General features: G+C 40.9%; 1 protein-coding gene across 1 annotated transcript in view; it reads left to right on the forward strand.

Annotated features, from left to right (window-relative positions):
* Positions 1–6,257: 6,257 nt before the first annotated feature.
* LOC308093190 (mitochondrial import inner membrane translocase subunit TIM44-like) overlaps positions 6,258–13,395 on the forward strand; it is a gene marked incomplete at its 5' end in the record, with an annotated part of 29,989 nt that continues 22,851 nt past the window's right edge. The window contains 3 exons of the mRNA XM_080439432.1: positions 6,258–6,287; positions 9,074–9,175; positions 10,712–10,882. Of these exons, the coding sequence (XP_080295558.1) occupies positions 6,258–6,287; positions 9,074–9,175; positions 10,712–10,882 (303 nt within the window). The remainder of the gene's footprint in view (positions 6,288–9,073; positions 9,176–10,711; positions 10,883–13,395) is intronic.

A 13,395-nucleotide genomic window follows, 5' to 3' on the forward strand; every position in this document is an offset into this window, starting at 1 on the left:
CTAAGCCTGCATCCTGAAGAGTCGCAAAAACACTGACTGCAACAACAAGAATATCTGTGTTGCATGCCTTAATCAACACAGACTTCATTTGTTGCTTGCACGGCTGCATGGAGAAGAATCTGGGGCCAGTTTATTTGTGGTTGCAAGGACTTAAAGGGATATTTCACTTTCAAAAAAACGTTGGGTCATTTTATCGTCTAGTCAGGCTTTTGTGAGCCCCCCAGACAGTTTTTAGGTTGCTTAATTCAGTATTTAGATATTTGATAAATTGTATTAGACACACCCCCTTCCTATACAAACCAATTATAACTTAAAACATTTGTATTAGTATAGAAAGGGGGCGTGTCTGATAAAATTAATATCAAATATCTAAATACTGAATCAAGCAACTTAAAAACTGTCTAGGGTGCTCCCAAAAGCCTGAGTAGACGATACACTTACCCAATTTAAAAAACAAAGTGAAATATCCCTTTAAAGGACAACTTTGGTTTCTTACAACAAGCGTTATTTTATTAGTTTGTAATGATAATAATTAAAAGATGAGTGTTGGAAATAATCATGTATTGCCTTCTAGCGTTTTTTAATGTTTTAATGATTTTTAACGGGGCGGGGGCATTTGATCCAAAGAAACAGTAAATAGTCATGAACGCAGCCTCCGATTTCCGTGAAACTTTGTACGCACATCCCCACTAGGCCAAGGAAGAAATGCCACCCCTTCAAATTAGCTTCATGGTGGCGCTGTAACAGGCAGATTCACGTTTTGGCCTATTTATAGGCCTATGTATAGGCCAAAACGTGAATCTTCCTTGGCCTAGTGGGGATGTGCGTACAAAGTTTCACGGAAATCGGAGGCTGCATTCATGACTATTTACTAATGGACCAAATGCCCCCGCTCCCCAGTTAAAAATCACTAAATCATTAAAAAACGATAGAAAGCAATACAAGATTTTTTTTAGCACTCATCTTTTAATTAGTATCATTACAAACTAATAAAATAACCCTTGTTGTAAAAAAAAACTAAGTTGTCCTTTAAGCCTTCAAGGCTGATGAGTTGAAAGAGGCCATTTAAGTCCCTTGCGATCTACACCATCCAGGTAACTGAAGCCCTGTTACCCTTGCCTCGACTCTCCCGCGCTGGCACATCCTGTCAATTCAGGTGCGGATATCTAACTCGGTTCCTACGCAAAGAGGAAAAAATACAAGCAACATGGTCGTCCAACTGCAAAGTTTGCATAAAGCTAAATGGTGCACCAGAGCAAGTGCTAATGGTAAGGAGCTTGAAGGATTTGGAAAAATTTGCATAGTTTTTTTTTTTAATGGCTATAAAATTACCAAAAAAGGGTTAAAGTTTGCACATTTAATGAATTATAATACGCACGCATATGCGCATGAGGGCGGAGGGAATAATTATAGTATGCCCCCCCACACACACACACACACACACACACACACACACACACACACACGTATATATATATTTTTTCATTTATCGTTTTTCTCCCACCTCATAGCTGACTTGTTTTCATATCCATGTAAACACTTTTTAAAATATTATGTTGGGTTAGGGTTTCATTTTTCAATATATCTCGTTTTCAATTATAAAAATGTTATAATTCACTCATTACATTTCCTATAATGAAGACAATGGATAATGATGTTATCTAGCTGTAATAGACCAATCTGGGAACCCATCGCCAGATGAAAAGGAAAAACAGCGCCCTCTGCTGTTTTTACTATCTCAGTTGGCTCTGGGAGGAAGTCGACGTAGCACCCGTGCGCAAGGAAACCGGGGTTTTGGTCTGCCTTCAGCCTTTCACTTCCGGTGGTGCGACTATGTTTTCATTCCCACTAACAATATTTCTACACGGAACACTAACACCACTTCTCCCAGAGAACATGGATCGTTTTGGTTATACGCCCACTTGTTTCTATGATGAAAGAGCAAGTTAAAATGTGAATATCTTTCTGTGGTTTTGTCTGCTCCGAGGACGCTATTGTTAAATTAGTTTCGGTTTGTTTCGAGTGGGGAAGAATCGGCGGACACGTAAATCCTGCCCACTACATTTGATTGGGTAAAGCGCGGCCTGCTTCCTGATCTGAAGGCACGCCCACTTGTAGGCCAGTGCGTACGCGATATGACGAACCTCCCCGACAGATTCAAACGCAGAGCAAAATCTGTTCTTGAGAGATTAGTAATAGACTAACATAGAACACACTTCCTACACACTTCGAAAATACTTGTTTTAGTTTTTTAACTTGAAAAATGTTAATATTATACAAAATAGTGACACTCAAACTTTATTTCACTCCTCCTGATAGCATATGCTAATTGAGGACAAGTCTCTCTCACTCTCAAACATGTAAACATTGAATATTGACAATTTGGGGGGAATTGAGCCACACTTCTCTGCCGGGTCAAATTTGACCCTTAACACACCAAGTGTTACTTTTCTTTTTGTTGAGACCATCAGAATGAACTGAAATGGTGGTAATTAGCTGTTTGTAGGGACACGGTGGCGCAGTCGGTAGCGCTGTCGCCTCACAGCTAGACGGTCCTGGGTTCAGGGGGCGCTGTGGGCGCTGGGGGCGTGTCTTCTCCTCCGCATCATCAGCGCCCATACCCTAGGTGGGGTTGGCGAAAGGGTCTACTCTGTGTGGAGTTTGCATGTTCTCCCCGTGTCTCCCAGGGTAGTTAATACCCTCACAATAACATGTAGTAATCCTGGTCGAAGGAGGCATGAGCTCGGCCCTGGGCTCCCTAGGCTGGTGAGGGGAGTGTAGCGCCCAGGATCACTTTGATCATTGGCACCGGGTGAAAAAGGGTTACAAAAATCGCGGGATAAAAAAATTAATATATATATATATATATATATATAGCTGTTTCTGAGGATATCATGAAGCCTTGTTCCAATAAAGAAATGTAAAGGGTAGGCTACTTTTTACCTATTTGAACTTGAAAACGGATAAAAAATTACCCTACTGTAATACAATGGAAGGGTTAACTGAGGATTTAAATCAAAATAAAAAAAAGAAGGGGGGAATAAAAGTTCCCCAATCATGACAGTAATTTAGTGAAGTTGTTAACCCTGCTGCCGCCGACGAGGCTTATGGATACGTCTTATGAAAAGTTGCATGTGAGAAAGTGACGGAGGACTTGTTGTTACCATGGATATGGATCTGTATACAGTGACTACAGTACATCGGTGATCGCGACAGTGGTGAGTGACATTCTTTGTACAAGTACGTACTGTATATCCATATAGAATCCCATGTGCATCCCTGGTCGGTGCGGATCTATAAATAGGATGATATAATCACCACGGGTGGATGACGGCTGGATAATGAACGTGTACATGTCCATCCGTGCATCTCTACTGCCTATCACTCAAGGAGTCTAAAGACCCCTGCATGCTACCAAACGAGGTGGTTTGGATACTAGGCGCTCATATGATATGGGTGATGTCCTTAAAGGTTCAATGACATTCATTTTCACTTTTTTTATTTTTAATGTTTTTTGGGGGGTTTATGACCTCAATTAGACCCCAAAAAACTGGACATTCAGTGGATTTTCAGTGGTCTGGGGTTTTCTGAATAATTGGTGTCACAGCACAAAACAAGGGGCGGATTAACCCTTCGTGGTGCCCGGTGCTTGGTTTTGTCAACGTAGGGGGAGGGGGGGGGGTGCAGCGCGGACACGGTTTGTTGCCCCCCGGGACGGTTTTGTCAACGGGGAAAGCGTGAAAAAAAGGAGGACGCCCTACATTTCGGTTGGTGGCTAAATAATACATGGCGTACAGGTCGCAATCTCACAGAGGAAAAGCACATACAGTACACTGTATAACTATACCGTCACTCCAGAGCTCGAAGGATCATCGAGAATACCTTAAGCATTTTGGCAGCCAGGTGGAAAATCCTGGGGCGGCCACTAGAATGTACTCCAGAGAAGGCCGGACACAGTGGCCCTCATTTATCAACGCGGTGCAGACCAAATAATGGGCGTACGGCGAGATCACCGCAACTTTCGGCATTTCTCAATATATCCTGACGTTGGATTCATCCTACCGTAGGCTGAGATCTCACGTCTGGTAGAGACCAGTTGTTGACTTTGGCTGCGCCCGTTTATTCCATTGTAGACCTGCGGAGCAGCATTGGCTGACTATCTGGACACATAATCCACTCCAAAATGTGTATATCTACACTAATAAATAATCGCTGTGAAAATATATCATTTTATAAACTAATTTAAACAAACTGCTTTAACAGTCATTCGGTTAAGCTTGCAGATCTGGCTGCATTGGCTATTTGAAAATAGCAGATCTGCAAGCTCACAACGGGTCGCATTGCGACGCGTTGTGAGCTTGTAGATCTGCTATTTTCAAAATATACGAGCGCTTCTACAAGCGCATTTTCCGGGACTCCCGACCACCTTTTCACGCACTGCTCGGTATGGATTAAATAAATGGGTATACAAACGTATTCCATTCATGGCGATGTGATTGGTATCATAATATGTCATTCATGTAGGATACAAGCCTACCTACAGTATGTGACAACAAAGATTGTACCGCTACACTACGGATTACATGAAAGACAAAGTTGGGCGGGCATGTGTGTGTGTGTGTGTGTGTGTGTGTGTGTGTGTGAGAGAGAGAGAGAGGCGTGTGCGTGTGCGTGTGTGGCGAGGCGAGCGGGGGAAACTCTTTCTTATTGGCTTTTCATGCTTTTTTTGGGTCGTATTCTGGTTCTTCATGTCGTGAAGTCGGGCGTTTTGTGAATGTTTAAGGGCTTGTTATTTAAATGACGCTCGGTTTCAGACGTGACATTTATCAAGGCTGCCTGCGACCCAATGTACGCTAGGATCGCCTGTATAGGATTCGTTGATAAATGTGACTTCGACGTTGGTGTACGGCCGAATATATGGAAAAATATAAGACGGTTTATACACTCCGTTGATAAATGAGGGCCAGTGTGCATGCCTGTGTAGCTCTGCACAACTACCTGACCTGCACAGATGCGGCAAATTCACCGGCTTCAAGGTAATGTGGTGATGTAGCTAGAAACCGTTATTTAAAACAGTGGTTCTCAACCTTTTTCAGGCCACGACCCCCTCAAAATCATCATATTTGAACTGGGGATCCCCCACCCTGACAAGCACTTGGAATTGTAGGAGTTGAGGCATGAGATTTAGTTTGACTCTGTTCCACAGATAAATATTCAGAAAATAGCAGATTTACAAGCTCACAACGCCTCGTGTTGTGAGCTTGTAGGTCAGCTATTTTCATATTTTGTTTGACAATTTGGCCAATGTTTGACCAGTTTCTATAGTTTGTGATTTGTGATTACTTTTGATGTATTTTTTTTAATTAAAAACCTACTTAAATTGAAACTTTACTGTTATCTTGGGACCCCCCAAAAATCACGTTGGGTCTCCCGACATTGAGAACCACTGATTTAAAACATTATAAATATGATTGTATTGTTTGTCTGTTGAAAGACAGCAACTGTAAAAAAGAGAAGAAAAAAACCCACAAATATAATGAAATCAATCCAATGTACAAATGCACATGTGATTTTGCATGTCGTTGTAGAGAGAAATGTCCCCTTGTCTGTCTGGACTCCACTTTGGGGAATGATCTTTTATATGATGTTTGATTCATGTTGATGTGTGTTCTCTAACCTTTAACCACTTAAACCTCAATACTAAGTACAATATTTGCCTCTAAGATGTAGTGGAGTAGAAGTAAAATTACTGAAAATTGGAAATACTCCAGTTTGATTGATTGATTGAATATTTTATTAGGCAGAAATGTAAAACAGCATGAGTACAGTTAAAACACTTTGTCTAAAAGGTCCGTCCAAAAAAAGTTCTTGTGGTCTTGTTTCCATTGAGGTCCGTCGTAATCAATTCATAAACATATATAGTGGCACAATATCGTCACAATAATACAGAAGAAGAAAAACAAAGAGACAATAGACACTATATGTACAACTTAAGTACAGTACTTGAGTAAATGTACTTAGTTACTTTACACCATCACCCGCAGCGAACACAATTCTACAAGTCACCAGTTCCAGCGTAACATCGATAGGAGGAGGCGGTCAAGTAGGCACGCCCACCCCCTTGGTGCACAGCCTATTGGCTGCAGCACGGTGACGCACCCCTCTGGGCGCGCTCCCATTGGCCGGCAGTGAAGCTCACGTGACACAGAGCTCTCCACGTGGGTTGTCATTGCTGCGGTGCAGTTTGCAAGATCAAGATGGCAGCCTCCTTGTGTCGCTGTTATGAGGTGAGATGACACTCATAATGCAGTGTGTGTAACGATAGATCGAGGTTTATACACATGTACTGTAACAGCTTAGCTGTTTGAATGGTTTATGTCCATGGATTAAATATTGTTATGATTTATTGTTTTAATCAACAAGCAAGCAGAGATGAGCTGTCAGATGCAATACATTAGCCTGCTTGCAGCATCCATTCATTCTAGCCATGGTTCACATGACGCTCGTCTGTCACAAGCGTCATGGCGCTACTCGTTCCTGTTCTTTGAAAATGTTACATTTACAACCAGTACAGCTACATAAACGTTCAGATTTCAAATATAAAGTGCTGACCCCACGGCCACGGATGTTACAAGTTAAAGCGCCTGGGTCTAAGTACCTGTATCTTCCGTATCGTTCAATAAAAAGCTTTTTTAACCGATTGACGGCCATTTCCTATTTTTTTTTAAAATTATGTATTAGGGTGCAATACGCCCCCCGACCGATAGGGGCCCGCTGTTGAAAGCATATGAAGAAAATTCGAAGAAAATGGCTGGCGATCGGATTAAAAAGCCTTTTATTGAACAATACAGAAGATACGGGAAGATACATGCGCTTTAACTTCTAACATCCGTGGCCGTGGGGTCAGCACTTTATATTTGAAATCTGAACGTTTATGTAGATGTGCTGGTTGTAAATGTAAACTTTTTCAGAAAACAGGAACAAGTAGCACCATGTTTCAGGGATACATTACATTCATTCATTCATGTACTGCTGTTGTTGTGGGTCTACATTTTTTTAAATGCCATCTACCCCCCAAATTAATATGTATTTAGGCAGTGTTGTAAAGTAACTAAGTATATTTATTCAAGAATTGTACAATTTTGAGGTATTTTTTTTTACTTCTACTCCACTACAGCTCAAAGGCAAATATTGTACTTTTACTCCACAACAATTATAATTTATTTGTCATCTTTAGTTACTTTGTAGATTTCGATTATGATTACAAAACATACATTGACCACTTCAGCCCTATACAAGGACCACCCAAATTGATATGTATTCGGCCGCAGACCCCCATCTGAAACTCCCTGACCCCCCCCCACCCCACTTTGACAACCACTGTAGTGGCCTCGGACCCCCATTTGAAAATATTTGGTGACGCAGACCCCCATAAGAGAGTTGTTAGATCACATTTATAACAGAAACCTATGATCGGAATAGTCATTCTCTCATTGCATTATTCTGAGAGATAGTGTGAGCTCGCGTTGTGAGCTTATAGATTGGCTATTTTTGTGAATTTTGAAATTGAAGGGATATTTCACTTTTATGTTAATTCATTGGGTAATTTTAACGTCTACTCAGGCTTTTGTGTTTCACCCCAGACAGCTTTTAAGTTGATTGATTCAGTATTTAGATTTTTGATATTCATTTAATCAGACACGCCCCCTTCCTATACGAACCCATTATAACTTCAAACTCTATTTTCACCATGATTGATTCATCGGAAACACCCGTCCTTGGTTCTGGTGACTCATAGTGCCCTCCTAATATGTGAGGGGGCATGCTTTTTCGATTACTTTTTTCATTAATTTCCTTTCTTTTTTATTGTACATATTATTTTGTTTTTTTTAATATATCGTTGCTGTCCGGCAGAAACCCGCTAACTCCATTTTCACGCTTTTGCATTTTTTTCCATAAATCAGGGCCATTGAACACCCATTACATCTGTGTGTTGGTAAAAAAAATATTGAACCAATAAAAAGCATTAAAAAGCGCTTCTGACAAAACCAACTCCATTGGATCCTCAAACTTTCTGCTAAACCAGCTAACTCCAGGCTCCACCCCCTTTTGACCTCCAACCTCATTGTGAGCTTGGAGGTCCATTTAGCTGTTCTAATGATGAACAAAACCTCCTAACTCCAGCTGGTTTCTGCCGGACAGCAGAGATATATAAAAAATAAATGAATCAAGTAATTGAAATAACACGGCCCCCTCACGCATTAGAAGGACAATATCAGTCACTAGAACCAAGGATGGGTGTTAATCTATCATGATTAAGGATGGGTGTTAATCTATCATGATTACATGGATGGATGGATGCCAGAGCAGAACCTCTATCCCAATGTGTCCACATGGGCCTGTTATAGCGCCACCAGGAGGCAGATTTTTGCAAAACAAAGTACTGACAGTACTCTGACAGATTTTGTCCAAACATCACACACATTGGTACACACTATCTCTATAGTCATTACACAAAAAGGGTCTTTCAGATCTTTCATATTGCATCCTGATTGGCTAAAATGGCTTCCAAAGTTTGCAGGAGTGCTCCGTTTTGAACAAAAAGGCCTCAAATCATGAACACAGCGTGCGATTGCCGTGAAACTTTGCACGCCCATTGCCACTAGGCCGAGGAAGAAATACCACCCTTTTCACATTATCCTCTTATAGCGCCACCAGGAGGCCAATTTTTGCTGAACAAATCTTTTGATATTACTCCTACAGATTTTGTCCAAACATGACGCACGTCGGTATACATTATCTCTATAGTCATGTGATCAAGGCGGATCTGTCCGATTTGTCATATTCCATCCTGATTGGCGACTTTTGAACATTGCTGGCCCACAATAACCTATACCTGACCTGGTCGGAGACCTGTTTCTAGGGTTAGGGTTTGTATTCATAGGTTCCAGTGTTCCAACGACAAAAGCGCGATTTACATCGTTAATCACAATTATTCGTGTGTCAATTAATCATCACGCAAAAGGTCATAATCGTGACAGCCCTGAATGTGTGTGATTGTGTCCTTTTTCAGCTGGTGGGCAGACGTGTGTTGCGCGTGTCGTCCATCCGCCCAGCGGTGTCATCACTGGGGAGAGGAGATGGACACAGGATACACCCCTCTGTGCCCGCTCAGGTGAGCTGCCATCACTGTCCAGCCACTCTTTGGCTTTCATTTTAAGATATCTTTGACTATAAAAAAATAGCAGATATACAAGCTCATAGTGCGGCACTCGGTGCCGCGCTATGAGCTTGTATATCTGCTATTTTTGTATATATTCTACAAATATTCTACAAATGTCTTCTAAATGTCTTCTAAATCCTAACCGTTTTTTTTTTAAAAGATGTTGCTATATCAGTGGTGCAACTAATCAACTTAATGAAGTATACAAAAAATAATGCTTTAATACAAAATAATCTATGCCTATTTTGGGCATTTCATTATAGGCAGAAATCTTCAAAACTCAAAAATAGTGAAAATAGCGACAAGCTCACAATGTGTCACACAGACCAAAACATATTTTTTAGATTATTTTGATCATATTTATAAGACTTGTGAGCTTGTAGATCAGCATTTTTTTTCGAGTGTGACACACACGCGCAACCAAGCATAAAATGCCTTGTCTTTTAGTTCTACTGGATCTCTTCTCCACTAGTCCCTCCCTAATATGTTACTTTAGTTTCAATATATTTAGTCATAGTTTTGTATTGATGATTTGGTTATTCACAAAAGTGATCGATAGAATAATTGCTAAGAAACTAATCTGCAACCAAGCATTGCACAGTGTTTCAGGGAACTGTCTTTATGTCTACCTCTGGGGAAAAAAATCCGTATAGTCTCAAGGACAAACAAGAGTTGTTTCAGGAGGAGTGGTGGGGTCGTTTTATACAATATGTTGCAAGTAATAATCTGTCCTATTTAATGGAAGAACCTGGAGAGGAGTGGTGCTGATGTTATTGTCACTGTGTGTTCTATTATTTTGTGTGATTGTCTTGTCATGTTTAAATGTAATTGTCCATTTTGTTTTCTGTTATGTAATGTAACATTGTAATGTTGTTTGGAAAAAGAAAAAATCAATAGATATATTGGTGGAGAAAAAAAAGAAACTAATCTGCTGTACGTCCGTCCATCTGTCTGTCTGTCTGTCTGTCTGTCTGTCTGTCTAATCCATACATGGGCAACTGGCGGTCCGGGGGCCACATGCGGCCCCCACCTTCACTTAATGCGGCCCGCAGGTTAATATCGGACCCGCTTTAATTACTTCAGCCTATATTAGTAGCTTAATGACTAGTATTAAAATGTTATTGTCTTTTTTTTATGTCCAATGCACTTGTATTTAAGTTCATAAAGTTAACATAAGTATAACTAACTGCATTTGAAATTAAATAAAAAAAATACTTTTCAGGATTCAAATACAAAAAATACTTTAGAGTGTGACATAGAGTGACGAAGTAGGGCATTCATTATGAAAAAAGTTAAAATACGGAGATAAGAGGTTTCTTTACAGTACATGCAATGTGGTCCTCTGGAGTGAGTGTGGAAATATATAGTGGCCCTCTCCATCATCAAAGTTGCATCGCCCCTGGTCTAATCTGTCTGTCTGTCTGTCTGTCTGTCTGTCTGTCTGTCTGTCTGTCTGTCTGTCTGTCTGTCTGTCTGTCTGTCCATCAGGTGAGGTGCTCCTCAGGGCGGGGGCGGGGGGGCTTCCTGGGGGAGCTGGTGGAGAACATCCGCCAGGAGTTCGGCAAGAACCAGCAGATGAAGGAGAACCTGACCAAGTTCAGAGAGGAGGCGCGGAGGCTGGAGGAGTCTGACGCTCTGCAACAGGCCCGCAGGAAATACGTAAGACCACCAGCAACCACTATCTAGAGCAGGGGTCTTCAGCTGTTTTCAGGCCAAGTACCCCTTAGCAGAGAGAGAGAGAGATGAAGCAGGGACCCCCCACTATACTGTATAAAATGGTGTTGCACATTCAACTTCATAGAAAGATTCATAGACTTGTCTGAAAGCTCTGTCATCAGTGTTGTGTCAATTCATGTTGTTTGTTTTGTTTGGTTTGTTCTCTAATTATGTTCTCTATGTTGGATTCATGTTAAAGGGACAGTTCACCCAAACAAATATTTTTTTTCTATCGATTAGTCACCTCATGGAGACTTTTTTTGCTTTTGTTGCATTCCTAAGCCAATAATTTGATGACCAGCAGACCGGTAGGAGACCCAAAGGAAGCGCGTCATCAAATTATTGCCTTAGGATTGCGACAAAAACAAAAAAACAGGGTCCCCACGGTCATGAAATTCCTGGAAATATTTTGAAATTAAAATTAAAAAAATCCAGTACTGGAAAAGGTTTGGAATTGATCAAAGGTCCTGGAATTTATCAAGGGTCCTGGAAAAATATTTGGCTATGCATTGTTTTTGGCTATTGATTTTTTTTAATACAAAACATTTTCATAAACATGTATAACATAAGTAGTTTTTCGCCGAACGGGCTGTGTAACACCCCATCCGCACTGCCAGCGATGCGACGTGATGCGACGTGACGCGAAGCGAGCGGGCGATGAAATCTCATTAAAATACATGTTTTTTAATGAGACCGTCCTGACCTACCGCGAGCGACAACGAACCGTGCAACGACGTCGTCCACCCCTCCTATTTTCGCTCGCAGGGTCACTATGCCCTAATTTTGCACGAAATGTTGAATGAAATTGTACTATTTTATATTCTATGCTTTATTTTTGCTACACTGCCTATCTTTGGGCATTGTACATAGGAGTAAGAGACACATTATTGCGCTGAATGATTGTTTTATAGGCCTGGAAATTGGGCTAAATATTCTGGAAAAGTTTTGGAAATTCATTGCTAAAAATGTGTGGGGACCCTGAAAAAATATCCACAAATTCAAGTCTCTATGGGGTGACTAATCGATAGAAAAAAAGTCATTTTGGGGGTGAACTATCCCTTTTTAAGGTGTGTTTTCAGACATTTAACCACTTTAACCCTCAATACTTTGTAAACTTGAGCGTTGACCCTGTACTTGGTCTGCTCTTTTTTTCCCTCTACCCCAAACCCCTTTGCCGAAAATATCCGATCTACAAGCTCACAACGCCTCACAGCTTGTAGATCGGCTATTTTCGGCTAACGTTCTCTCAGAATAGCGATGCTAGGGTTCAAGTCGTTAATGTAAAATAAAAAATCCTATCACACAATTGGCGGATGCCCTATAGTAACTCTGAGGACCCCCTATGGGTCGCGGACCCCCTGTTGAAGACCCATGATTAGCCCGCAGGAAATATGTAAGAGCACGAGCAATTCTATCATCTCTGTCAGGGGGAAACGTACAAAACTGTTACTTTTCAGGAAATGCTAAAAAATAAACTGTGTTCCAATGGATGCAATGTAGTTATTATTTAGTCTCAAGCTATTGTTAATACTTTTAATTGGTTCTATATGTATAAAACTCACACACACACACACACACACACAAGGTAGTGTAAGTGCTATAAAAGTCAAAAGTTCTAGCTCTATATTGTGATAGTAATCAGAAAATGCATTGTTACGTCGGGATACCAATTTCATCCTATCAGGAGGGAGAACTCGTACATGAACAAGTTAAATAGGAAGTGAGGAAACAAACAAAAAAACGTGAGCAGACAAACTTGGAATTTCTCCTGATTCGATGCAATTGGTATCCCGACCTGTCCTGAACATTTCTTTTATTTTCACTAAAGAACTTGAGAGACACAGCCCTGTTGCTGAACAAACACTATAACTGGTGTAGATGATTACTATCACAATATAGAGCTTTAACTTTTTAACAATAACACTTTTGCTTTAACCAAAGAACATCACTTACACTACCTTTAACCTTGATTAACCCATTAACACATTGAATGCCAATCGCGTAGATCTACGCGAACCTATTTAAAGCCGCAGCGTGCCAGTCGCGTAGATCTACGCGAACCGCCGATTCCCATTGAATTTGCCCCAGGTGCACTTTCCGATTTTTTTTGATCCATTTCCGTTTCCGGTTTCCGGTCGGAAACAGAATTATTCGGGTTCCGGTTTTTTCGATCGTATCCGCTTCCTGTCTGGGATCCTGTTTAAAACTCGATTTTCTCGGTTGTTGTTTTTCTCCTCGCTGATCACTGTTTACCGTTGATCGGCTGTATCTTCAAGATGGCGGCACGGATTTGGAAACTATTTTCGCTGGCCGTTTCTCACGGATCCGCCGTGTGTTTAGAACCAAATGAACGCGTACTTTTAACTTATTTAGCGAGGTCTGTGGCGACATGAAAAAAACAAAAAAACAACAATAAAACGCTGGCACTGGTGAGTACATTATGAGATTAAACTCTG

Source organism: Gymnoscopelus braueri, assembly GCF_963280865.1.
Source record: "Gymnoscopelus braueri genome assembly, chromosome: 10".
NCBI lineage: Eukaryota > Metazoa > Chordata > Actinopteri > Myctophiformes > Myctophidae > Gymnoscopelus > Gymnoscopelus braueri.